The sequence below is a fragment of the Passer domesticus genome, chromosome 2 (genome assembly GCF_036417665.1).
Source record: "Passer domesticus isolate bPasDom1 chromosome 2, bPasDom1.hap1, whole genome shotgun sequence".
In the NCBI taxonomy this organism is placed as follows: Eukaryota; Metazoa; Chordata; class Aves; order Passeriformes; family Passeridae; genus Passer; species Passer domesticus.
Genome location: NC_087475.1, coordinates 106,249,245 through 106,276,706, shown reverse-complemented (window position 1 = coordinate 106,276,706; position 27,462 = coordinate 106,249,245). Strand labels below are relative to the sequence as shown.

The 27,462-nt window shown below is 45.4% G+C and overlaps 2 protein-coding genes across 3 annotated transcripts in view; one reads left to right on the top strand and one right to left on the bottom strand.

Annotated features, from left to right (window-relative positions):
- Window positions 1-1,366: 1,366 nt before the first annotated feature.
- WDR3 (WD repeat domain 3) lies at window positions 1,367-21,600 on the bottom strand. Its single transcript, XM_064410352.1, has 26 exons — window positions 21,310-21,600; window positions 19,770-19,979; window positions 19,239-19,357; window positions 18,243-18,321; window positions 17,180-17,275; window positions 15,955-16,068; window positions 14,914-15,015; window positions 14,697-14,794; window positions 13,730-13,825; window positions 13,157-13,387; window positions 12,319-12,412; window positions 11,882-11,983; window positions 11,126-11,211; window positions 10,575-10,710; window positions 9,838-9,894; window positions 9,077-9,177; window positions 8,827-8,938; window positions 8,578-8,712; window positions 7,225-7,275; window positions 6,937-7,002; window positions 6,051-6,143; window positions 5,449-5,496; window positions 3,993-4,036; window positions 3,384-3,512; window positions 2,815-2,908; window positions 1,367-2,187 (listed from the first exon to the last, which is right to left on the bottom strand). Exons 1-26 carry the CDS (start codon window positions 21,478-21,480, stop codon window positions 2,032-2,034), a joined length of 2,820 nt encoding a protein of 939 aa, XP_064266422.1. The 5' UTR covers window positions 21,481-21,600; the 3' UTR covers window positions 1,367-2,031.
- GDAP2 (ganglioside induced differentiation associated protein 2) overlaps window positions 21,600-27,462 on the top strand; it is a 23,801-nt gene continuing 17,938 nt past the window's right edge. The window contains exons 1-3 of one of the 2 annotated variants that reach the window (XM_064410353.1): window positions 21,600-21,742; window positions 23,242-23,488; window positions 25,068-25,207. In XM_064410353.1, the coding sequence (XP_064266423.1) occupies window positions 23,313-23,488; window positions 25,068-25,207 (316 nt within the window). In that variant the 5' untranslated portion in view covers window positions 21,600-21,742; window positions 23,242-23,312. Of the gene's footprint in view, window positions 21,743-22,167; window positions 22,525-23,241; window positions 23,489-25,067; window positions 25,208-27,462 lie in introns of those variants that run through there. The other variant, XM_064410354.1, reaches the window with a different exon arrangement.

The window sequence follows — 27,462 nt, the reverse complement described above, 5'->3', positions numbered from 1 at the left end:
ACCAGAGGGAAACTTCAAGAGGGCAGCCTGTGTCAGCAGCTAGGGAGAGAGAACTTTTGTACTCCTAAAAGACCTTTTCTCCAAGGATTCTTCCCTAATACCAGTGACAGAGACAAAAGTGAGGCAATTCCACCTCTTCCAACTTAGACCAGAGGATATCTGTCATTATAAGATGACTCTGCATCCCAAGCTACTCTTCTGTATCACCATTTACATCCTTCCCATCAGTCCCTGAGTTCATGTGCCCATGGCCATGTTCTTTTCTTCCAGGCCTCCCAGGAGATCATCATACAGCAGTTCATTATACAGCATCCATAACATCTATTTCCCTGTCATTAAGGTAAACAGAGGCAGTCAGCCTTCCACTTTTGGTGCCTGGTTTTGGCATCTCTCTCCTCAGTCACCTCAGCTGAGAGTGCACTGTGGTGTCACAAGCCAGCTCTCCACCTCTAGCACTTGTTTTTCCAGTGGGCTGACCCATTTCAGCAGCAGATAATGTAGATAACAGATGCCAACTGACTTTACCAACAAAATGTATCATCCTACAGTGCCTCCTCTTCCTCCTAGTAATCCCTCTTAGGAGGGTCTATTTAGTGAGTAGTAAAGAAAAGAACAGAATAAAATGAAATAGAACAGCATAAGTCAGGTCATGTTTGAATGCAGCTGTTTCCAGGTGCCTCTATAATTTTATATTTGTCCAGATATGGATGAAACTTGTGATTCAAGTGAAACAACTGGCAGAGCTGTATGAAGGTTGCCATTTCTGTAGTCTGAGAATCACTTGGAAATGGAGCACAACGTGCTCCTGTGGATTACCCAGACTCTGAAGAGGCAAGTGAACAATCATCCCCTAAGTTACTTACGAACAACTGAGGTACGGTTGTTACACCTGAGGTGCTGACTAGAGAATGACCAAGGGAACTGCTGGCCTTTTGCATAACTGCTAGTAATAGACAACCTGAGTCAAAGACAGCAGTCAGCCACAACTGGGATGCACCTAAAAATCCATATGAAACTCAAGTTAGAAGGTCAGCTTTGAGTACCTAAGTCAGACATGTGAGCCCAACAGTCAGCAAAGTATCTGGAAGCAGCCCCCACCACATCCCCCAGACCAGTGAACTGACCACTGGTAAAAAAACAGCATGTGCTACAAATTAATAACAAGAGTAGCAGAGACTTGTTCACTCCATTCTGCTCCACTGCCCCCACTGTGAAAATAAATAATTTTATCTGATACAGCACAAGTACAACACTGCAAACAATCAGTGCAATTTCTAAAGCCTGGAGCAAGTAAAAGGCAAACAATCCAGGTTTCTCACACTTGGTCTGCCAGCTCTCTGGAAAAACACAATCTGGAATGGCAGGCCTTTCATTTGCCCCCACTGGTTTTATTCTCTGTAAAAAATCCTTTGATACACAGGCCAAGGCAACTGAGGATTTACAAAGGAAATACCAGGACAAAACACTATTAATAAAATTGTCTCACAAAGTAAATATAAATATGCCTTTAACAGAGTGCAGCCATGTTTCTCCCTGTCCCACTAAAAAGTGAGTGGCTGTAGATCAAGTCCGCACACTTCAGCAGAAATCAAAGAGTTTTTTCCACAGGCCACAAACCACCAGCAGGTGTCAGTGAAAAATCCTGCCAGGATTTTAATCCTGGACTAAGGCATGGTCTCACCAGCAGTCCATGTGCTGGATTCCATCAAATCAACACTGCCAGAATGAGGTGATCTCAGGATAAATCAACTCCATTTCTATCAGGCATTGCACTAGAGGAAGAGCTTGTGCCTTTGACAGCTACCTCAGAAAGAGTCCAAAGGCATCCATCTGCAGCAGACTACAGAGTTCATCTCAGAGACAACCATTGTGAGTTGGGTTTACATGCTGGGTTATACCACATGTGGAGGGGACAGCCTTGGTCCCAGCCACTGGACATCATCACAGATGTTCAGCTACAAGAACACTTCCATGGTCAGCACTGAGGCTACATGAGTCCATCCACGTGCTCTGGGTCTTGGGCAGCAAATGCTAGAGCACTGCAAGAACCATCTTTTCTTTCTTCTTCCTTTTTCTCTTCTTCTCCTCAAAACGTTCAGTAGCATCAGCAAAAAATGTCACCTCCTCCTTGGCCTCAATCTCCCTCTTGAGGAACTGGAGCCCTGCCATGTTGAATCCCAGCACATCCTGCAGAAACAGACCAGCAGCACACTGTGAGGCACATCCCAAGCTAGTTAGGGTGCAAAGAGTCCTGTACTGGCCACCCTCTACTAAGAGATGATGAAAACAAGACAATCCACAGATTTAAAGAAAGCAACATTAGTTTGAAGGTAAACTTCATCTGACCAGGAGAACAGCCAGTCCTGCACTCAGTTCCCCACAGTCCTCTCTTAAAAGCAGCTATAATCCACCACATTTTCTGAAAGATAAGTTGCTGGCAGGCACCTGAAGCTTCCTCTGAGAATATGCAGAGTCTGCATTGAGGTAGCAGCCCACAGAAAAGCCCAAGAGAAACAGGGAGTTAGTTACTTTACCTCCCACATATTTAGAAGCTAGCAAGCCAAGACCCCAGCACATGTATCAGAAAACCAAGTGCAAATGAGGCAGGGAGCACAAGTGTAAGCTCACCACTGGGGTATTCTCACATGAGGAGGAACATAAGGAAAAGGCAGCCTATTTGCAAAAGAGGGTAGTTTAAATGAGCTCAGATCCCTACACAACTTCCCCACTGGACACCACAGACAACTCATGCTCACAAACATTGTCTCATCCCATTATTCTACATCCTGGAAAAGGGGAGGGGGCGACACTCACCCGGGCCTCACTGACTCTGGAGATGGTGGTTTTCTTCAGATTTTCTATCACTGTCACCAGCATCTGGTTGCTTGTGATCTGCCCAAAATGTATCCTGGGAACAAAGCAGACAGTGTATTGCAGCATTGTTATTAGAAATAACAAAGGCCCTCTCCTCTGTATGTTCTGGACATACAGGGTTTTTTTAATTAGTCTTCCCCAGACACTGGACATGGACAGGCATGGATAAATTTATCTGGAAAAGCTCTTTTCTCAAGTTTAACAGTGGTTCAGGGGGAAGGTCTTTCTGAGGACACAGGCTCTACAGTGACTCTGTGCCACCAACAGTGTCTCATCAGTCTTAATGTGGGATTTTTTCATTCAGTTGAGACTTGGGCCACCAGGACCAGCATCCCCCATCTGGGCATGTCAGCACTCTGCATCCAAGCAGTTCATTCCCACACACCATTCACTGGGGAGATTGCTCATTTCCTGCAGAGACCACGTGTTTATTCCCAAGGATGTTCCCAAGAGTTTCAGGCCCAGAGGCTCAGAAGTCCAGATACTGTCTGGGTAGATAAAGGACTCACTTGAGCAGGAAGAGGAGAGCTCGGCACAGAAGCTCAACATCTGAGCCCTGCTGAATATATTCATTGAAAAGTCTGAGCAGGTCAGGGACATAGGAGAAAGGCAGCACCAGGAGAGACTCTTCCAGCTCACTGAGGGAAAAAGCAAAGGGGCACAAGCATTAGTCTCAGCCACTACACTGCTACAGATGAGCAGGAAACACATCCACATAGGTGGGTTCTGGTACTCAGCTGTGCTAAGCATTTCTCACAGCTGGTCCATGACTGCCCACGTCTGCACCAGATGTCCTGCATCTGCACAGCCCAGGCATCTCCTCCAGGGAGCAGGCACACAGCCTTCCCTCCTCAGCATCCCCAAACTGCTCTCCACATACATGCACATCTCCAAGCAGCCAACCCACATCCAGAAGCTTCAGTCCACACTCCCCATGGAAGGAACACTTTCCATTTCCCATGCATGTTCCAAAAGAGGCTGCTGGGAACAGTGACTCTAGACTCTCTAGCACTGCCCATACCTTGCATGAGACCACTCAAGGACCCCAGCCAGTCCTGGGCCTAGAAACCCAACACTCAGTCACAAATCTGTTCAGCAATGAAGCTCTTGGGACTCACCTCGACTTGACCTTCTTGAAAACTTCCAGCACATAGGCAGAAGGCTGCAACAGAGGAAAGACAACAGCCCTGCTTAGTAAGAAACACTCCAGGACCAACATGCCCTAAGGTCCATTTCACACAGTTAAAAGCACACCATCTCATCCTGTGAGACAAACACATCAAGCTGAATATAACAAAGAGGAAACCATTTCAGCTTCAATCAGCTGCCACTCTGAGAAGTTCTCCCTCAGCTTTCTCAGGATACTCTACACTGGTGAAGAATATTGTGAAAAATCTGATTTATATTTAATCAGCTAAGTCATCTCAATTTATGTCAATGAATCTTGTACAAATTGGAAAAAAAGATTGGTAAAACAAATTATATATAAAAAACCTTATACAAACTAATCTCCCGGACTTAATTCCTATGACTCCTGTTTATCTGCTGGAAGCATTTGGCAGATGGGAAAAGATTCCCAGAACAGAGCTGGGAATTGGGAAAGAAAAGTGCCTCTAACTACTAAGTCATAAGATTTCATTCACTCCTGTTAAGTCTATCCAACTTATAATTATATAGACCTATAATCATGGAGGAAGGGACAGGAGGGCTCTTGCAAGGTGGTTACAGGTATTTAGAAGGAAGACAAAGGCTGTTTCATCTGGCACTGACATTCAGCTTTGAGCAATCTGGTTTAGTGGGAGGTGTCCCTGCCCAGGGCAGAGGGGTTGGAACCAGATGATCTTGAAGGTCCCATCCAACCCAAACCATTGTATGACTGCATGAAAAGGGGAGAGAAAAAACAAGGATCTTCCTAAGGGTACTTAAAAACCACAGTTTGGGAGTGCACATTGGAATAAACCAGAAAAAAACTAATCTACTCAGAGTAGTGGACTTTTATTTATCAATGAAATCCACACATCCATGTCTGTGTATTTTGTAATATGTCAAAAACCTGCAGAATTTACTGAAAACTGTTGTGCAGTAGTATGACACGAATGAATAAGGGCAACAGCTCTAGCCTGCAATACCCAGGCACTGAACTACCATTCAGAATTTTCTCAATGTAAACTCCACAAGAATAGGAACAGAAACAGTAATTGTAGCAACTCCACATGAATAAACCTGGGAAAGGTTTGAACTAGCTTTCCTGTATCTTGGAGGAGACAGTAAACCCCTGGCTCATGACAAGGAACATCATCAAGTCAAGGCTACCATCAGGGTTGTTTAACCCTGACAGGGTTAAACTTTTGTAATACACATGCATGATATTAAAAAATAACGAAAAAAAAAACAAAACCAAAACAAACCATCAACATGAAAACCCTAAATTATGTTCACTTTGCACAAGCAAAAAAAGTTGAACTAAGCAGCCCTTCCCCACAGCAACCCAGCATGTTAGCTCAGACAGCAAATCAACCAGCCCCACTCCAGCTGAGAATGGGCTACAGCCTGTGGCCTGGGCATTCCACTTACTGTAATATTTCCATAGGCACGGAGAATGGGATTGACAGGGAAGGGAACCTGGAGACACAGAATGGGTTAGAATGAGGCAGGTGTGTGTAATAAATGCATATTCAGAACAAACTTTTAGCCACAGTAGAAGAGAGCTTTTACTGAGTGTCTTCCTCCAATTCCCACACCTCCACCCTGCCCAGAACGTTGCTGAAGGCCTCATTTGAAGCCATCAGACAATCTCATTCTCAGACATATATGACTAACTCAAACATGGATGAATTTTCTTCCACTTCTTGTCACTTTTCCTGCTTCTATGACAGCCCCTTATTCAGCAAGAAGTGTTGAGATGAAGGCAAAGATGAGCCTTGAGGATGAACCTGCAGCAGCACACTCTTCCAGGGACAAAACTTAGGTACTGATAAGACTTTAGGCATAAAGATCATTAGCAAGAACCCCTAATTATGCTCCAGAGCATGATGCCATTTAGTTCTCCAAAAGATTTGAGCAAATGTCTGCTGTTTTCAGCTGTCCTGACTTTATCTGCATTCTAAGCCTTTCCACCTGAGGTGGAAGGATATGCCCAACACACCTTGGGATTTTTACATTCCTCAATCTTTTACCTCTTTTCCTGCAGCTTTGCATATGGCATTGTGTTCCTTTAGTTTTGCCATCTCTTCTCTGTACAGCTCGATGGCTTCCATGATCCTCTCAGCCTGTGCAGCACAAGAACAGCACATCAGTGACACCAGACAAGCCAGGACAAAGTTCAGCTGGACAAATGGAGGTGGAAACAGAGGTGCTGACAAGAGAGCACCACATGGCATCTCCCTTGCTAACCTCTACTTCAGACTGCACCATTACCCTGAACACTCAAGTCATGTCCTGAAGATGTCACACACTGTCCACATTCCCCCACTACCCTGGGTGCTCTCTGCTGCAGCTTCAGGTGTTGCTTTGACCACCACCCCCAGGAAGTGTCCCTTTGAGGCACGAGCCAGGGTCAGGCCATTTTGACTATTCAGATTAAGGATTTCCTCTGAAAATCACCAAACATTGAAATCTGCAGCCATGGAATTACCCACCTCACACCTTCCTAGCACACCTCCCACGTCAAGCACCACAATAGATTTCCACCTTCCACAGATCCCCACTGGACTGCACAGCCTTTCAGGGAGAGGCCTAATGCCTTGAGAACATCCCAGCTGCCTTTTGCTCCTTTGGGATGCAAACTCCAGAGGGCAAGAGCAGCTCTGTCTGTCCCACATGTGACAGGTACCTCACACCTCCTTCCTCTCAGGAGGAAAGAATTCCTAGTGTGCGACTCTCCAGAGTCAAAACCCTCCCTGTTGGCTTCTGAGCAGGACAGACTGCCTCTGCATGCAAGAGCAATTTGCCTCTATGTGACAGCACAGGTTACTCCTCAAACTGATGCTATGACCCCATGAGAGTCCCCCTTGAGAGACTGGTAGGGCACAAAGCCACGCTGGCAGAGCCACAGCACCTTACCGCTTTGATGGTTTCGATGGTCTTCTTTCCTGCCAGCCCTGTCTCTCCTTGCCTCTCTCCAGCCACCTAAAAAATACAAAATACAGAGCTGCAGTTCCATCCTTCCACAGCACCACAGCCAACTGCACCATGGACCAGCCACAGCTTCAGCATCCCCCTCCCCGCTGCACTGCCTCAAAGCAAAAAAATGTTCCTTTCTCCCTGACACCTCTTCCATGCCTCTTACAGAAATAGTTTTTACAGACTTTGTACAGTCAGACTGACACACATTCAGATGGTGCAACTCACCACAGGCTGCTCTTCCTTGGCCACACTCTCTTCATACTCAGCTTCTCGTTGCTACAGAGGATGAGAACACAACATATTAACAGCAGTGAGTAAGGCAAGGGTGCAAGTCTCTTCCAGACTATTTGAGCAAGACAACCTGGAGGGCTTTATGCAGCCCATTGCAAAACCAGGAGCAACCAGCAGAGTCCAACAATGCCAGTGGCAAAATGCCCATTTGTCCCTGGTCCTAACCCCACAGTGAACTCTAGCATCTCCCACAGAGAAAGAAATCCAGGTCTCTGCTCTGTGTGCAGGAACAGCCCTTCAGGATTCCACCAGGCTGAGACAGACACTACAGTTCACCACCACACCTTTCATCATCAGTTCAGCCACACAACACACAAGGAGCAAATCTAGAAGAGTCCCAGGGTTGTCCTAAGCTGCAAAAAGAAAGAGTCTCTGGTCTGCCATCTCTCACATAAAAGGGCACCAATTGTGTTATGCATAGCTCACTACTCGTGTATTCATACCCACCTTGCTATTCAAACTTGACCCAAAACAAACTTTTCTGGAATCTGGAAAAGAGCTATCTCTGTCTCTCCTTTTATCAAACACAGGACGTCAAGGTACAGAGCGTGGGTCAGCTTTTGCAAACAGGCTGGGATAAAAAAACCCTAAATATCTATTACAGGTTTCTCATCCACTCCTGCTTCTGCATTTCTGCCTCCTCCCCCCTCACTGTGGTTTAAGAACTGCCTTAGGAAGGAGTGACAGAAACAGCTTTCTCTGAGGGATCCAGCAAAAATATAGAGTTACAAATTGTTCCAAGGGAACCTGTGATTGGATACATGAAACAAACACATCAGCCAACCCCAATGGTGGCTCAATACTGGAATAGGTGCTCAGACAGTCTGGAAGATCTATTTCCTTGGAGATGTCAGTGTACGAAGGCAAATCTCTAAGCAGTCTGATACAGCATTAAGATCATCCTGCAGTAAGCAAGGGGTTGGACTAGAGACCTCCAGACTTTCCTTCCTATTGAAGTCCTTCTGAATTTATGATTCCTTCCAATACATGCTCAAATTGAATAGAAGGAGCTTCTTCCAGCATCCCTGAGCTCTGGGGCCTGCTACTGAGACAGAATGGACCTCTCACAGTTGGAAAAGGGACAAACTGCATTTAACAGGAGCAGAGCTCTCCATCCCTCCACATCAGCCACCTGCTGAACTCCCTCCCAACCCAAACACACTTGTGCTGAAAGGAGCACAAGAGAATGTCAAAGACTGTAAGCAACAGACATGCAAAAAGCCACTAAAGACCAAGAAAAAAAAAAGGTCTGAAAGTTGGTTTTGGTAGGAAAGATGCAACTCTTACCATCTCCCTCTCCTCTTCCAAAATCAGTGGCTCCCTTGTCCTTTCCCAAAGGCGCAGGGACTTGTCATGGGATGCAGACACCACATAGTCTCCATTGGGACTGAGTGCCAAACACCAAACCTCCTGGTGATGCCCCTGCATGGATGACAGAAGAGCTAGGACATTAACATCACCCAACTTCCACCCCTAAGGAAAATCCTGCTCATGAAGGCATAATGCTTCCTTTCAACAGACTCCAAAACTTCCTACCTCCAGTGTTTGGATATGTTCAAATTTATCTGCATCCCACTGCTTAATCTTGCTGTCCTTCCCAGCTGTGAAGAAGAGATGGGATTTGGGCACGAACTGTAGATACATCACACTGGAAGAGAAAAAGGCTCAAATTTACCCACTTGGGGAACACTGCAGAACTGTCTATGCTGGATAAAAGGATTATTGCTGGATCACAATTCCTTGGAGACAAGTCCACAGTCCAAAGATGCTGTAGGATTTGACTAACCTGTCATCATGGGCAAAGAGAGAACGGTGACAATCTCCAAAATCCAAGCCCCAGATCTTCACATTCCTGTCAGCAGAGCCAGTTGCAATTAGAGTCCCATCCTAGAGAGCAACAAAGAGAGAGGAGGGTGTGGGGAGCTGGCTGGCAGCCCCGCGAGGAACGGCTGCTGCCCTGGTGACTGCACTGCTGAGTAGGCACACAGCTCTTGAACTGTGGCCTCCTGATCCCTCCACCTCCTTCCCAGTGGCCCATGCCCTGGTACTGGCACAGCCCACTGAGAGCACTCTGACCCCCTCTGACCCTCTGCAGGTATTTGGCTATATCCTGACATTCTTCTTGGCTTTCAATGAGCCTCATTCCAAAGATACCTCAAAGCAAGATGAACAGCCCAAGAATGAACAGGCACAAAAAGGCTGCTTCCTCTCAGCACCTGCTCTCTGCTCCCACTAACAATTCAGGCTCCCCTCATACAGCAACTTTAGCAGAAAGCAGGCTGTGCCTGTTACAATGAGTGCAAGGAACCATCACAACATTTTGATTTCCACTCACTCACATAACCCCAACTCTGATACCCCTTCTAGTGAGCACAGGACTGCAGAATAAGAAGGGGCTTGCTGTGTCCCACCTAGAAACTGCTATGTCAGGAGCAAGGAGATGACAAGAAAGCATTATCCTGGAGGTCCTGATGCCAGCAGAGGTTCTCACACTCAGCCATGTCACCACAGTCCCAAGTTACACAGCCCAGCCCTAATGATACTTACATAGCAGATGTCCATACACAGCACTGGCAGCTTGTGTCCGTACAAAGAAAGGAAAAACTGAAGCAGAAGAAAGATGACTCAGTTAGACATGCTGGGTAGAGAGGTGGGCAAATCTCAAGCTCCAGGCTACTTCTGCTCTACCTCAGGAGCTGTTTTCTAGCACTGCCCCACTTCCATTCTTGCCCTGAACACTGTTAGCAGCAGGGTCATGAGGAACTGAGAAGAAGGTGGAAGTAGCCAAGCAAGCTGAACTAGCTCTGTTTGCTCTCTAGCTAACTCTGATGCCAATGACCAGTGTCAATGGAGTTCATTTCTGTTCCTCTCTACACAACTGCCAGCCCAAATCTGTCCTGTGTCACTCCATAATGTTCACATGCTAATACACAGCTCACAAATCCACCACACACTGCCCACAAAGAAGGTTCTCCTCCCACAGGCTTTGCCTCTGCCATGCCCTATTTAACGCCAGGTGAGGCACATTCATCCCCTCCTTCACAGTGCCTGACAGATCTGGAGTACCACCACATCTGCAGGCTCAGAACACTTTTTAAATGAAAAATGGATCTTCCAGTTCCCAGTGTGGAATAACTATGGTTCTGTCAGGTTTGGAGGAAACAGACCCCTGAAAGAGGATACATGTTCCACATAAAACAGACACTTTTCCTTTGCATTCCTGATCTTGCAGGCTACAGTTACATCCCTTCTGGCACAGCCTCACAGCCTGTTTGCTCATGCACCTTGAGCGTGTCAACGTAGAAAACCTTCACAGTGCAATCCAGGAGGGAGACAGCCAGCAGCTTCTGGTTGGGGCTGTACCGCACACAGAGCACGTCTTCATCCAGCTGCAAAACACGCACGTGCTTCATGGAAAGCCTGGCAACAAGAGGGGAAAAACAACTGTTAGCCCAAGCAAACAAAGTAGGAAGAGAAATGGATACAAGTCCCACATTGCAGCCCAGGAAAACAAGTAAATTCTAACATGCAGCACCCATTTTTCACTGTGACAGGACTGGAAATAAGCAGGCTCTGGTGGCTGATGAACTTCACTGCTACATTTACAGTAATGATCTGCAGGCCCAGCCTGATTGGACACTAAACTCAAACACATAAAAAGGGATCAGAATGAGGGCAAGTGCCCTCCTCCAGCTAAGCTCAGGTCTCCACAAAACTGGACTGAGCCCACACTCTCCTCCATGTGTTCCACACAGATGTCATGGGCAGTTCTTGCAGTGCACAGCAAAGGCCAAAGCACCCATCAATGACAATAGCACAAGATTTATCTTCTCACCTTTTCTGAACACTGCTCTCATCCTTCACAAGCTCAAACTCCCAGAACTTGACACATTTATCAGCACCACCTGTCACAAAGCCATGCTGTAGGAGAAAACAAGAAAGTTGCTGTGAAACTAGTTCCTATCACCCAGAGAAATTCTACAGCAAGGAACTGCCAACACAGAGGTTTTTGGGACGTCCCACATTCCTACACCATTAATGATTAAGTGGACACCACCAGGGGCATTTGCTCTGGTTACAGCACACATTGCCGGAGCAACAGAAACTATTTCAAATGCTCTAGCTTATTTTGGAGGTCTAAGATGAAGACCACAAATGTCATCTGGATTGAAACCTTGGGATGGAAAGCAGTCATCTCAGCTGCAGCTAACAATATGCTTTTGATTTGTGGGCAGCTTAAGACACTTACTGCTACTGGGTAACACACAACTGACCACCACCCTACAAGAGCCTTCTAAAGGAACAGCAGTCCAACATTTTACAATTAGAAGGAGGGTAAAATCTATCACATATGTTCTCATCTGTAGGGTGGATGAATTTCAGGCAGACTATTTCTTGCTAGGGTTTTGATTCCACTAGAAAGTTATTAGACACTACCAGCTGCATCCTCCACCTCTGAGGATGAGGGGTTCCATGATTCCATGAACAAAGCATGTGGTGCAAAACAAATTCCATGGTGCAAACACAGTACTATAGGAAAGAATCAAATGAAAAGATGTGCAGGTGATACTTTTAAGGGTGGCTGAGTTACCTGGTCTGGTGAAAGAGCAATAGACCACACTGCCCCATCGTGAGCATCAAGTGTCTCAATCAGACTGCCAGAAGCCAGGTCATACAGCTGCAGCTTCCCTGTCTGGGGAGAAAGACATCACAGAGGAAGAATCAGCCTCTGCTCACAACTCATGACAGCTCCTGGCAGAAGAGCTCCCTGCCACGCATGCCCCCAGCAGCCAGCTTCATTAGGTGGCTGTTACATATAGATGGCCAAACTCCTGATCTCCATCAGGGCCTTCCCAAAGCTCTACTCTGCTTTCCACCTCAAGCCACAAGAGTTCTGTAACGACTCTGGGAGCACAGCAATGCTCCAGATCAGGAGAGGCAATGCATTTTCTGTGAGGCTGCCTTAGTGACATTTTCCTAACACATTCCCATTCCTGGGCAGTCTGGAGTCACAGGGCCACTCCTTACCTTGGTCCCGACAATGACCTGCCGATCCCCGGGGACAAACAGCGAGCAGAGCGCGTACTCACACTCCATCGTCCGGATGCACTGCAAGGTCGACCTGTGGGCAGAGCCCAAAACCTCTTATCACCCACAGAATCTGGCCTGCCCAGTGAGACATGCTCCAGTGTGGCCTCTACCCACAGCTGTCTGTCACCTGGGGTCAGAAGATAAGTCACCACCATCCTATTGATCCAAACACTGCCCAGCACTACTGCTAATAGCATTTCACATAAAAACATGCCACTGTGTTGTCCACCATCATGGCCTAGTGCTGCTGTGAACAAGAACAGAGCTCCTAATTTTAAACAGCATTTCAGAAAGGGACAGGGTGTAACATAGTGTACTCACAGGAAACTGAGTTTGAAATCAACACCACTCAAGAAACACTGGGAAGCACTCTACATCAACACACAACACTCTAGATCAACCCAACAGCCTACCCAATCTAATACTGGATCCTTCAGATAAGATGTCAAGAAACCCACATGTCCCCTAAAGAACAGGTTTGTTTAGGGTAACAGTTAATACCTCTTATTAAAAATGGAAAAACAGAAAAAAAACACAGCAAAGTAGTCTACACCCGACTGCTATGTAGGACCTTTGTGTTTAGACCTTCTGTTGAAATTTTAGATTTATAGGTTCTCAGTTTCCCTAATAAGGAGAAAAAAAAAATTCTTTTCTATTTGCTTCCCTTACTTCATTTGCTGTTTTATCTCTTTCCACTGTCCCCTCTTTCTTATCACTGCCTCTCTTAACACAGCATCTCTCAATTCTGGGAGACAGACACAACCAGACTGTGTACCTGTTCCAAATCTTCACGGACTCTGCAGCTGCTGAGAGAATGGCAATGTTGTCAGAGCTAAAAGCCAACGTCCTGACATCACTGCGGTGGCCCCCAATGGTTATCCTGGACACACGGACAGCCTGGGGCACTTGTGCTGACAGGTCCAGGTTGTACAATTCAATGATATTGTTCTGGAGCAGCAGCACCATCTTCAGCTCTCCTTTTGGAGAGAGAATCAAGTCAAAGGACCTGTTTGATTAGATAAAATCAGAGCTGTACACAGGGGCAATATGACCTGTTTGATCAGATAAAATCAGAGTTGTACACAGGTATAATAAGACAAAGTTTTGGAGGGATCAATTATCAAGAAGAACTAAGACAGAGGAACATAGAGCACATCCAACAAGCAAGTGCACACTGAGCCACAGAGGTGTGAATGGACTGGAAATCACGGCAGGCCTCTCCCCATCTCCAAGCTAAACATGTTGAGGGGGAAACTTCTTCCAACTCTGCCTGCACTGAGCCATGCAGCACTCTCCCCAGGTAGCTGCATAACCACTCATCAGACTCTACAAAAGGCTTTCCACTCACTTGATTTTAGAAGAAGTTTTGACATTAGCAACTCGCTGAATCTCTTCCTGCAGGCTCAGCTCCACAATCCTTTCAGGCTCCTCTTCAGAGGTCTGTCTGGAAATGTCAGATAAGGGAGAAGAGTCAAATGACCCAGCACAGCCAACACAAACACAGCAACACAGAAATTATAAGGAAACCATTTTGCCTGCTGAAAACAACTTCCCTCTTACGCAGCAGTGCTAACCACACTTAAGAATAGGGACAGTGAAGAGTGGACAGTGAAGTTCATGCCAGTATGAAGACAACTAAAGACACAAACTGTCCTAAAAAACCTCCTCCCCTGGAGCCAAAACACAAGGCACATTGCAAAAATGGATACAAAACAGGCAAGAGAAGCTGTGTTTGACAGCACCAGCAGCTTCTGTTCATCTCCTATCACTCACCGAAAGCTCTCAGCCATTGTCAAAATGCATTTCCAGATTTGCAGATTTGCACAGATGCCCTGTGCTTTAGTTTCTACCCTGGAGCCAGACCTCTCCCTAAGGGCTGTTCTGAGGCACGGGTTAAGTGCCAGGATACATAGAAACACTTAACACAGAGTAACCATTACAAAAACTCTCACCTGTATCTCTGCCTGCAGTAAAACAGGAAATAAAGTATCAGATTCTCTGTGACTTTTCAGATGCACCAAGCAGTATAAACACCGACATCAGGTAGAGCTGAGCAGCTCTGAAAAACCCATTTTATATCCATTTCTTTGCACACTTAAGCTTTCTTTTTTCAGAGGGAAGACCCAGAAAGTAAGGTATTTCCTTAGTCTCTGGAGCAGGGCTGCTCAGACAAGCACAAGGATGCACAGAAAGATCAACCTCAAAATGTTACAGCTAACACAAAGAAAATGGCCAGAAACTTGGGAGTTCGACCACTGTGTAATGCTACTGAAGAGTTTTTCTAGAGCCTTCTGGACACAGGCAGAGGCACTTACTTGGCTTTTTTCCTTGCTTTCTTCATTTTTTTTTCCAACTTCTTTTGGATTTCCTCTTCAGAAAGGACAGAGAACACTTCCAGAACAGCATCTGTTCCCTAGAATCAGAGCAAACAAATTCAAAGGTTTGCAAAGCCCTGGCTGACCCTTACAGAAAGCACCCAAGCTCTGTACCAGCCTCCTCTACAGCTCAGTAGCAGAGTCCCCCATTACTCACATGGCAGGCCAAAAACTTGCCCATCCTGTCTGTGCCAAGAGTCACCACTCTGTCTCTCCCTTCCCGCAAGATGGATCCAACCTTGCTGCACTTAACAATGCGCTACAGGGAAAGAGGAACAAACTTGAAAGGTCAAATGATCTTCTCAAGCAAACTCAAGAAATCTGCTGACAAGAAAAGTCAAGGAGAGGGGGAAATGAACCTAAAGGGTCCTGGCAGAACAGCTAGTAAGGATAATAAAGGGACAAAACAAGCATCTGTGTGAGCTACAAGCTTATCTCCTGGTATTTTGTTGCATTTCAGTTGCAAATAATCCTTGGCAGTCTCAGTGGAAGAATAACTTAATTTTATTGACAAACCATAGCCATTTAACAGACAGAGCTGATATTTTATGCTAAAGAGGCAGCAGAGCTCAGTCAAAAGAGGCAGAGAAGCTGAGAACAGAGACTCTTACACAGGGCATTGAAGGGAGAGAAATCTCCTGGAGAGGAAGCTGGAAAATTAATTAACAGTCGGGTATCTACCACAACTACAAGTGGCCTGAGATCTGAGCAGTACTCCAGAAAGTTCCACCAGAAAGACAGATTCAATAAAGTCTCCAGCACCAACACAAGTGGGAATAGCTTTCTGCAAAACATGTTTCATTACAGTGCAATTTTAACCTCTCAGTTTCTGCAAAGCTGAGCATCCGTACTGAACTCAGCAGCTGCAAACCAGCAGGGAATTATTTTATTTCTGTGCTGTTTGATGAAAGAGCTTTATTAGCACTGTTTAAATTTATACATTTGCTAGCCCTTCTCAAACAGAAAGGAAAGAAAAACTGTCAGTGGAGAATAAATCTGTGGGTATTTTGGCACACATACTTCTGCTGATGTTTTGCAGGTAGATGAGGCAGCAACTGCTGCTGAGGAAGTTGTTATGGAGCAAGACAAGAATTATCACAATTTTCCCAAACAGGCTAAATATGACACTCAGGATATAAACCATGCAAATGGGGTTAGATACACCAGCTCAGAGACAGCACTGGAAAACTGATCTTACTTCCTCAGGATGCTCATCCAACTCTAAGGTCTCATCCTCTTCAGTGTTTTCTTTTGCTCCAGGTGAAGATGGCCTTTTGCTTTTCTTGGATTCTGGTTCATCAGGATCTTTTACCTGCTCACAGGAAAAAAAAAAAAAAAAACAAACCAAAAGGAGTACCTTAAACTTGAAGAGCTATAGTATTGTGCTTTCTGGCTCACACTTCATTTCCCTGGAGATACTAGTGTATGCTAATCAGTTGTGTCCTACAGAATTCCTGCAGGCACCAAGCACTCCATGTGCTCCCATGACTATCATCCACCCACAAGGCTGTCTTCCAAAGCTGTAAGGGTCCTGGACTGCCAAGCACATTGTATTCTCTTTGCCATCTGTATGGCAGTTGTCTTCTGTTAAGTGTGCAGTTTTCTTTGTCTCTTCCACAGCCACTCCTTCCTCCAGGGAGACATCTGCTGATAACAGGCTATTGAATGTCACTGCATGACTGATAAGGACTATAGCATCCCACTGGGAGATGCTCCACTCAGAGGGAAGAGCCAAGCATTCCTACCCAGATATAATCTTGAGAATCTGGAACACCAGCACAGCTTCTCCACTCATTTCCCAGAACAGCTGCCTCTTCCACTAGATCTTCAGAGGAAGACTACACTTTTCTACAGGATCCCTGTTCCAACAGAACCACACATGACACTCCAGGAGGACTGCAGCCACAATTCCAATTGGACTGCTACCAGCACCTGACCAACAGGGTGTCAAGTCATATTCTGACTCTGTCAGTGTTGTATTAGTTTACTGCATTGTTCATTTTTTATTTTCTTCCCTAATAAAGAGCTGTTATTCCTGCTCCCATATTTCTGCCTAAAAGACCCTTAATTAAAAATGTACAGCAATTCAGAGGGAGGAGGTTTACATTTTCCTTTTCAGGAGAGGCTCCTGCCTTCCTTAGCAGACACTTGTCTTTCAAAACCAAGACAGTAAATCAGAAGGCAGGAAGATCTGACACACTGTGGAAATCTCATTCTGGAAGTGCTCACAGCTTCACCTGAAAGCGCAAAACAGGAAACAGCAAAGCCCATCCCATGAGCAGCTTGTGGACCAGTCAGATAGCAAAGACATTGCTTTGGCTGTTTCCCAGAACATCCATCAGATATGAACATGTTCCAGTTCCTCAGTTCAAAGACAAGCAGCTGAGCAGGGGGGCTGAGGGGTTACAGGGGGAATGTCTTACCTCCTGGATGTACGTGAGATCCCACACCCTCAGCTCACTGTCAGCGCTCCCAGTGATCAGACGCTTCTCTTTGGACAGCAAAGCCATGCCCCAGACCTGTCCAGAGGCACCATGTGAGGACTTAACTATCATAAAAATGCACAACATCTTTAAATGACCTACTTAAACAGCAATCAAATAGATAATGGATCTAGCTGGGACCTCCTCTGGGGACATGGGAATTGTCACCCAATGCATGTGATGACAGCTCTTGGAATGTTTGGAAGTTTCTCATTTGCTCACTTATAAAGCCTGAAATACATTATTTGGAATAATTCATGCTTATGTGAAATATACGAGAAATATACAAGAAATAAGTTATGCTTGTAAGATGCCTGTAAGAAATATTCTTAGAAGTTTTAAACCCACATGCCAGAGCCAGGTAGATTGCCTCACAAAACTGCAAAACCACAGATGGCAGCGGAGAGAAAGATCCAATTAACAATCCAAAGGAAGTGGCTCCTGCAGACATGGGCTCTTCCCCAAGAACAGTCCAAGAAATACCCATATCTACCATTGAGATAGCCAGCATCCCACTGCCAGGTTCCCAACTCAACATCACCATTCATCGCTTACCAGAAACTGTTTTGTCCAGCCCAAGGCAGAGAAAGAAAACTACATGAATATGTGAAACCATGAAAAGAAAAGGAGAGACTGCCCCAGACTGAATAAACTGTATAAAAACTGCCCAGACCAGGACAGCCTGGACCAGGACAGCTTCATGAACAGAGGGGATCCTGAACAGAGGGGATCCGGTGCCACAAAGTTCGGACCCAGCATTGATCCCGGGCTTGGTGCTGTCCCTTTGATTGTGGCAATCAGAGACCGTATCTCAGTCACAAAATAAAATCTATTGTTATTAATTATTAGTTTGACTTTATTGATTATTACCTATTAACAAGCCTAATGGAAGTAAAATGTATGATGGTGCCAGCTTATAACTCCTGAAAGCAAGGAAAGCCCAGAGTGAGCCCTGGCATCCCAAGTCTCTCCAGCCCAACACTTCCACTCATCCTCTTTTTACCTCAGCTCGGTGTCCAACCAGAGTTTTGAAGCAGTGCTGGGTGTCCAGATCCCACCATTTCACCAGTGTGTCTTTGGCACTGCAACAAAGAAGGAAAACTCAGACTTAAGGAATGAGTGCAGAGCTTACCATTTTTCTAAGTAGTAGAAATACAAAAAAATCTCAAACATGTCAGAATGCATCACAGAGCATGGCTGTAAAATTCAGTGCTCAAACACTGAATTTTACAAGCCATACAAAAAAGGCACAGCAATGCTGCAAAAAGGTATCTGTCAAGTCATTGAAGCTGACCCCCAAATATTTGAAATTGCACTAAGAAATGGGTATCATCTACCAAACTAAAAAAATAGTACTTTTTCCATCTGAAAAAAAGGCAAAAGAAAGTTGTTTTAATTTTAAACTGAGCTGATTGCATGCACTCTTCTATTAAGCTAACAAATGGCATATTAAAAAGTAAAAAATTTGTGACTGTTGCTGTCAACCAATTATTATCAAAGGGATTCAGTCAACTTGCAGCTCTTTTAGTTGAATAACTTAAAATCAGCTAAAAAAACCCCTATCATCTTTTAATTAATTTGTGTATTTGCAGCTTACAAGAAAGCAATTTTTCTGTCCCACTGCTGTGTGAATTACACAAACAGAACGTAAGTCCACTTAATTCTTCAAGATGAACAAAAAAACCCAAACATTGTTACATACATAATAAATATGTTATCACTATTCTTTGTTACAACAATTTGGGATTTACCAACAATTTAAACCCTTTTCCAAACACTTTTTTCAGTATGGTCATATCAGTTGCTCTAAGACTTGGATTCAGGCACCAGACTTAAAAAATACGTGGATGTCACAAAATTATATTCAAAGATGCTGGTGGATCTGAGATGTCACAAGACAAGAAGAAAAATACAAATGGCTGTAGCACACAGGATGGCTAAATTGCATGTACAACCATGCCTGCTTTTCTGATCAACAATTTCTCTTAGTCTGGCTCACCAAGTGACCAACAAGTTCTTCTCCTTCAAGAAGAGGACTTGAGTGATGACATCCTTGTGTCCCCTCAGCCGGTACAGGCCACTCTCGTTGATGACATCCCACACAATGACTTCTGTATCCTGGAACAGAGAGAGTGTCTCCGTGGGACTGGTCCTTGTCTCTGCAGAACTTCTGCCATGAGACTGAAAGGATTACCTGAGAGCACACTTTCTCACTCTGAATCACAAGGACAATTATTGAAAGGGACATTGCTTCCCCAGAGGTGCAGCCAGACTGATAAATGTACCACCATCCCAGCCTGAGACACTTTTGCTATCCCTCATCTCACAGGATTCTTCACTTTAACAGCTCTACCAGTGCCCTACTCCTGCCTGCAACCCCTGCTGCTCCCCCAGCCCTGGGCTCCCCAGCTCCTCTCACTGCCATCCTCTGCAGAGGCCACACTCAAAATGCTGAACATTTCAGCGCAGGTCAGCCTTCCCCACGGGGCATCTCTGTGAAAGGGCCATGCCCCAGATGTCAAAGCCTCACCTTGGAGCCAGACACCAGCCTGCCACCCAGGTGGTCGTACTGCAGGGCTGTAACTGCAGCCCTGTGCCCATTGAAAGTGATACTTGATTCTCCACTCAGGAGGTTGAAGACACGGATTGCTCCATCTTCATAGCCAACAGCCAGGTGCAAGCCATCTGGAGAGGGGCAGAGGCAACTCACTTGCTGCTTGAGACCCTTAAGGATAAGAACCTGCAATTTTTAGGAGACAAAACAGGTATAATGTTGATAAATGACATGTCAGAGTCAGATACTTAGCAGAGAGAATATAGTCTATTCTTCTCCTGAACTTCCAAGTGAGCACTTCTGCCACTTATAAATTCATTTTTCAACTTCCTGTACCAAATACAGTATTGTTAACCCCATTTTCAAAGGCAAACAGCAGCTAGAAGGGAAGCACTTTTTCAGGAAACCAGTGCAGAACAAGCCCCGGAACTCAGAACCTGAAATTTCTGCCCCCAGATATTATGAACCAGAGAGCAAGAAACATTGTTTTAGAGTAAAAGTTGGAAAGTTTCTTCCTGACTCCATCCTCTCTTGTCTGGCCTTTCTCAGGTACAGGACAGAGCGGCTCTTCCACAGACTGCACAAGAACTTGAGAATGATGAAAACATCTCCAGAACAACATACAGCAGTCAGCACTCCAGAGGCTGTGAACAAAACCAGATTTCAGTCTGTAGTGGACAGCAGCACTTACAGTGATTTCTGAATCTCACAGGAGTCAGTGTGTGGCAAAGTCCTTAAAGTTACAGGTCACAACTCCCCTCTGGGATACAACTTTTACATGGATGCCCAGCTCCACAGCCAAAACACAAACTGTGTGTCATCCCTGATTGTTCAAGAACATTCACACAAACAGCTAAACTGGGAGCAGCTTTCCAGTTACTGTGACAGCAATCACTCTTCCACAACTGAGGTCCTGAGGCAAATCTCACATGGATGCACAGTGAGATTCATTTTAAGACCAAGTCGAGCTAAATTACTCTCACAGTAAGAGCAGAGCAGCAGGACTGCCACTCCCCGTAACAACTGATGGCTACAAGTTACTACCAAAAGAAAACAAAATGTGAGAATTGCTGCATTCCAGACATCCATTATCCAAATCATCCACAGCCTCCTCTGTTGTATGTGTGCTGGTGCTGCCTGGTGGATTTCAACAAATGCAACCCTTAAAACTTCCTTGAACAGAAATAACTTATAACTAGCAAGACCTTCTTGTAAGCATCCAACACCGCAGGATATTTTGCACTACACGATGTAGAACCCTTTTAGTCCAGTGACCAGCTTGGAGAACTGGAAGACACAGTACTTTGGGCCAGGAGGCAGCGAGAGCTGCAGAGCCACTCCATAACTCACTAACTCACGCTGTGCTCACCCTTCCCAAGAGGCGGGGATGCTGCGGAGGTCTCGCTTCCCCCCAAACACAAACACAGTAACAAAGTCGCACAGAAACACAAATCGTTTCGCTTCAGGCGAACTAAAAGCCGCTCACGCTGCCCCAGCACCGCACCCCGGCTCCCACCTTCTCTCCTTTCCGGGTGTCCCACACGAACACGTGCTCGCAAGCCGGCACGGCCACGTAGCGGCCCCGCTCGCCGCGCAGGGCCACGAAGGCCACGCCGGCCCTGGCGCTGGCCACCAGCCCGAAGAGCGCGGCGGGCTCGTAGCGCAGGTACTGCCGCGTCAGGCCCATGGCGGCGGCCAGGAACGCGGGGAGGGAAGGAAGGATGGATGGAGCGGGGAAGGAAGGAAGGATGGCGCGGGGGAGCCGCGGCGCGTGTGGCTTGGGCCCGCCGCGCTGGAAGTGCGTCAGAGCGGGTCGGCCCCGCGGCCCCGCCCGGGAAGGGAAGCGGAAGCGCGGCGGACGCGGGGCTGCCCTGGGTGATGTCGCCAGACCGGCGCCGACCGGGACCGTCTGTCCGGGCGGGGCTGGCGGCGGCTCTGCGGCTGTGCCCGTGAGTGCGCCGCGGTGCTGGGCAGGGCAGGGCGCAGCCCGGCCTGCGCTGCGCGGGCGCGGCGGGAGCCGGGCGGGGGCCGCTGGGTGCCGGGCGGAGCGCCGTGCCGGAATCCCGGCTGCGAGCCGTGGGGCGGGAGAGGCGGGAGAGGCAGGTTCTCCTCCCGGTGCGGCACTGGGGCCTCGGCCCCGCTCGCAGCGCTCTGTGCCCCGTTCCGAGCCCGGCAGTCGCTCGGGGCCGCCTCCGCCCCGGCAGGGCCCGGCAGCGATCGCGGGGAGACAGCCCCGAGGGCTGCGCCCCGCTCCCCTGCCTCCTGCTGCCTTAGCCTGGCTTTGGCTGCTCGGCAGGGGGAAGATGCTGTTGTAGATGAGCTCCTGGCTGGAGCCAGCGTATCCGCGCTTACCTTCCCCTTCTCTCTCATTGTCTTTTCTCCCAGCGAAAATTATACTTAGATGCTCTTACTGGTATCTTTGTCCTAGTGTCAGCCTTTATTACCCCTCAGTGTGAGCTTAGATACTCGGTTGTTTTGTTTTGTTGTGTTGTTTTCCCCAGGCTGATGAATGCACTTAGTAAGTCGCGTTTCACAATTACTCCTTGTGGGTGCGATCGTTTTTAAATTATTATCAATTATGAACCTGTAAAAGGAGTTAAGTAGTGGGTGTGTATGTGGCAAACTGAAGTGACTTACGTGGGTATGTTTGCGCTAGTTTGATTCACTAGTGCAGTTCAGTAGTCACTATGGAAATGTAGGAGCCGAAGCGTTACCTGCCGGCAGCTGAAAAGTGAGTACTGGCACGTCTGCGCCTTCATCTGACAGTGTCGTCTCAAAATCAGTCAGGTGGCAGAGTTCAGTCTTAAAATTCGCTGGGCCAGCGTTCAAATTTACAGCTTTACCTTTTCATCCAAAACTGATTTGCGTGAAGGGGTTTTGTGCCTGAGTGCGTGGCTGTAAGAGCTATGTGACAGCAAGCCTTGTGTGCAGCAGTTCAGAATTCGCTGAACTGCACGGGCTGTATTATTTGGGGAGAGGGAGAGATTTTGTTGGGCGTTAGGGGCATTGTGGTTTGGAAGGCTCTTTTTCCTTTTTTAAATAAGTATTTACCAGTATCTGAAAGGATAGATTATACATTCCCTGCTACAAATTTTCTTTTAGTCTAGATAAAGAAATAACACTTTTCAGAAAGACTTAGTTCCTCTCTGCACTTGGAAATTTGTTCCTGCAATTTCCAAAATGCAAGGTCATGAGTCAGCTGGATCAGTTTAGTTGAGAAGGTGTTTTCACCTTGAATTGTTTTAAGAGGTTTATCTCACTGTGAGTATCTGCATGGCCTTATTATTGCATACAGGTAACAAAAGAGGGAGTGTTTGAGTGGGAAATCTGTTTTTCTGTTGTCTGCTAGCTGTTACTGCTTGCAATCTTGTGAAAGGTCTCTATGGTCTCTCAATTGCTTTTAGTGAGCAGCTGGTGACCTGGTTTGATTTTTTTTTTTTCTTTAAAGCACCTGGAAGACTCCAGTGAAAATTGGAGTGTGACAAGTTAGCAGAGGAAGGGAGGTGCTGTTTCCATTCCATGGATCCCTTGGGTGCTCCTTCCCAGTTTGTGGATGTTGATAGTCTGCCAGGCTGGAGTGATGCCTATGAGGCCAAGCAGCTGGATTGTCACCAAAGTCCTGTTGAAAAAGCTCAAGTTGATGTTAGATCACCTTTTCCATACAGGAAAGATATCAATGAAAAAATAATCTTGTGGTAAGTTCGATGTGGCTCTCGTGTGTCAGTCGTCACTTCTCCATTTATGGCAGGATCCATATCTTCATGTAATGATCACTGCTGTAGAATAAAACTTCTAAATCCTCTTTTCTTGAATCAAACATTACAGATCTGGGAATAGCATAATCTTTTTGTTCACTGTAACTTTGAAAGTCTGGTATTTTGCTCCACCATAGTTTGTGCTCATAGGCAGTCAATGCAGCAGACTGGAGCTGTACTTCCTACTGTGATACTGTATGCTTAGTATCAAAACCTAGTTGGGCACTTGGATATGAGATTTTTCTTTTTAAAAAAATATGTTTGTTGTCAATTCACTTTTTTCTGTATTTGCTGGTGTTATTCTGCTTTCACGTTTCTATTCTAAAGCAGTATTTCTTTATTTTCTGTGATTCTTGTGGCTTGCTTTTGGTTCTTCCTGCCCCTCCTTCCTCCATTCTGCGTTTTGTCTCCATGACTTTCTTCCAAAATCTATTGATAAAGTATAGTGTGCTGTACTTACTCCACCAGTTTTTCTTTCCTGTAACTCAGATACTTGAGGCTGCTCTTTAGATGAGATACTTGAGGCTGCTCTTTAGATTAATAACTCTTAATCAGTGTGAAGGGAGAAGGATTTCTTAGGCATGCAGATTTAGGGATCAGCTTGAACCTCTTTCTGGTTAATATATGCAAGAAATGGGACTGTTCATGGATTTCCTGAACTCTATTAAATAAAGAAAGCAAGGAGTAAAACAGAGAGTAAAGAAAGAGGGGAGTAAAAGGTTAAACATTTCTTATGGCTTGGGCAAATGTGTGCAATTTCAACTGCTGGTTTAGTTGCTCCCTGTGCGTGGGAATCTTTATTTCCCTTCCTATGCTCTTTGATCCCAAAATCCCCGATGGCTGCTGCTGTGACAAAAAGCAGGTCAAAGTTCTGCTACTCCATTGTCTCTTATGCATCTGTGACTTGTTTATCTTCTGCATGTCTGATCTTTGGACAGCAGAATGAACATGATCAACTTGAGAGTTCACATTTTGGGAGCAAAAGAGAAGAAAACTTGTCCAGCTGCAGCATCAGTCTAGACCCACAGTGGTCTGAGGAACAGCAGCTGTAAGGTGCCCTGGATAATCTAATAAAATAAATAATATAATAAAATAAAGAAGTACATTGAAAAAATTGTTTAAGTTTTGAAAATAATCTAACACAAGGACTGTCCTCTTATCCCCAAGAGAAAATATGTGGGTTTTTGGAAGTGTTACCTTCCATCAATTTAACAAGCTGCTTTGCGTGTTTGCTGCCTGAGCTGCCCTACATACAGCTACAACACTGCCTTTTCTACAAACATCCCAAGTTACTGCTGAGGCTGGGACTTTTTAGGGGCTGAGTTTTGCATGCAGTCAGTCTTCATCAGGGAGAGGCAAAAGATGATTTGGCTTGGTGAGCACGTCAGGGTACGCTACGCTGTGTGGGCACTGGAGTCCTGTTAATGCTTTTCCTGTAACATGGCGTTTCCTTGCTTGTCAGCACTGATTTGAGAATATCCTGCTCAGTTGTTCAGGCTGCAATAAACTGTTTCCTCAGGAAAGGAGATGTCGCGTTACTGAACTGCACGGCCATCGTCAACACCAGCAATGAGACTCTCACGGATAAGAACCCGGTGTCTGAAAGTATATTCATGCATGCTGGGCCTGACCTGAAGGATGAGCTCCAGAAGCTCAAAGGTAAGAGGCCAGAGACATTTTTACCTTATTGAAATCTCCTGTCCTTGCACAGTATAAAGCGTCAGGATTGGGGCACAAATGAAAAAGGTAGAGCTTCCCCCAGGCCCCAACAGCTGATATTAACATGAAAAAAATGGGGGAAACACCTGCCAGTCTAGTCTCTTTTTGCTGCTCACATTACAGATAATTGAAAGTCTGTGGCAGATACTTGAGTTGGAGAGCCCTTTCTTTGTGATACAGTAATTCCCATTGCTATCTGAAGCCACTTTGAGCAGTTAGCTTATCAGTGCTTTTGCTCAAGGGACCAGTCTTGCACATCTTGAGATTTTATCCTGTTCAGTGTGTATACATTATGAAAGACAGAAACTGAAATTCACCATTGAAGAAATTAAGTGGATTATGTCAGGCACATAATTGTGTATCCTCTTTCAGGATATTAATATACACACAGTCTTTCAGAAAGATATGATAATAGATAGATTGATAAAACACTGCATTGACTAAATAAAGTCTTTGTGACTTCTTAAGTTGGTTGGTTCATTTGTCTCTTGTGTACAACAAATGACTTTATTGGAAAGCTATAAGAGCAGCCCTAATGGAAGGCTATTCAAGAAATGGATGAGGTTTGCCTAGAGTCTTTATTAACAGAGTTTATTGCTGATAAAGGGAGATGAATACTCAGCCTTTTTTTTTTTCATCTAACAGGCACTAGGAATAAGAGTTTCTTTATTTTGTGTGTGATAAACAAGAGTTTATAGTTATCCAAGGTCATACAGAAGTCTAATATGGTTTACAGATAAAAATTCACATCTCTAGGAACTACAGTACTGAACTGAATTTTGAGGTCTCTATGTAGTACTGCTCACTCTGGATAACAGCTTGGTCTCCTTACATATATCCATACAAAATGGATATAGAAGAGCCATATTTCTAATATAAACTCTCAGTAGCTTAAATTGCAATTGAATAGAAGTCCTGTTTCTATAAAACCATCCTTTGCTGATTCAGCTTGCTTTTTTGAGTAACTTAGAAATTAAACAGGAGGAAGAGTAGCCATTTTTTAACAGAGCAAAAATTCAGTGTGGGCTGTGGGTTGAAATTAAAATACCATGGGTGCTCTAGAATAGTTAGGATCCCACATTATACACCAGAACTCATCTAAAATACACTTGTGTTTCTTGTGTGGACTGAGAGGTGGGAAGAAGGGAACTGCATTTCAAGGAGTCCTAAAGCCTGAGATCTGTCAGCTCTGTAGGGAGCTGTTGTGCTCAGCTTCTTAAATTCCCTTTTACCCTGCTGAGTTATGCGTAGTTTTGCATCTTCTACCACAGTGAAAACACTATGTCTTCTCCCTGTAATGCATTCTGCAGGCTCACAACTCCCTATGAAGACACTTCTCTTTTAATCTTGTGCCAAGAGCTTTATGGAAATTAGTTCTTCTGTGACACCCTACTGACATGTTGTGTGGGGGAGGAAAGAGAGGCTGGGTTACAGATTTGGCATTTAAGCACCCAGAGTATGTTTGTCACAGTAGCAGAAGTGGAGGAGAGCTTAGTTAAAAATCAGTTTAGGATTCATTTGTTACCACTGCTTCCTTTTTGCCCTCTTTCCACTTAGCCTTGACATTTTTTCATTGGAGAATGTGCTGGAAAAGGGCAAATGCATGGTCTGTGTTCTAAAGCTGTAAAATGCATTTTCAGTGAGGTCTCTCCTGCTTTATTCCTGCTGCTTGGTATATATTCACAGTTCATAGATTCCAAGAAAAATCTTGATCTGAAAGCATGTGACACACTGACTCTTCAAAGGCCTGTGCCTTCTTTAAGGCTCAACTAACGTGTATATTCCTGGGAGCAGCATCAGTTTTGATCCACACAGAAATACTACAGCCAGGGGCAGGCTTGCAGATGAAGTGCTATTGATAGAAGCTTGCTTATCAACAAATACATGTTGCAGTCTAATAAAGACTTTGTGGCAGAAGTCTTACAGCTCTGTTGATGCTTTTTCTGTGCCACACAGATGATGTAGATCATTCAGACTTTACATTTTGAACTTGGAGAAAAGCTATTCTAATAGCTGAAATCTTACCAGATAAAAAATAGGATCTTGACTTTGTTCCCAGTTTTGCCACAGACCTTGACTTGTGCAGCTCCCCTCACTTTGTATGTTAAAATAAGAGTAATAGCTACTGCTCATTTTAGTTTTATAAGTTGTATAGACATCTCCAAACAGAATGCCTTGGGCAGTATGAAGTGTGA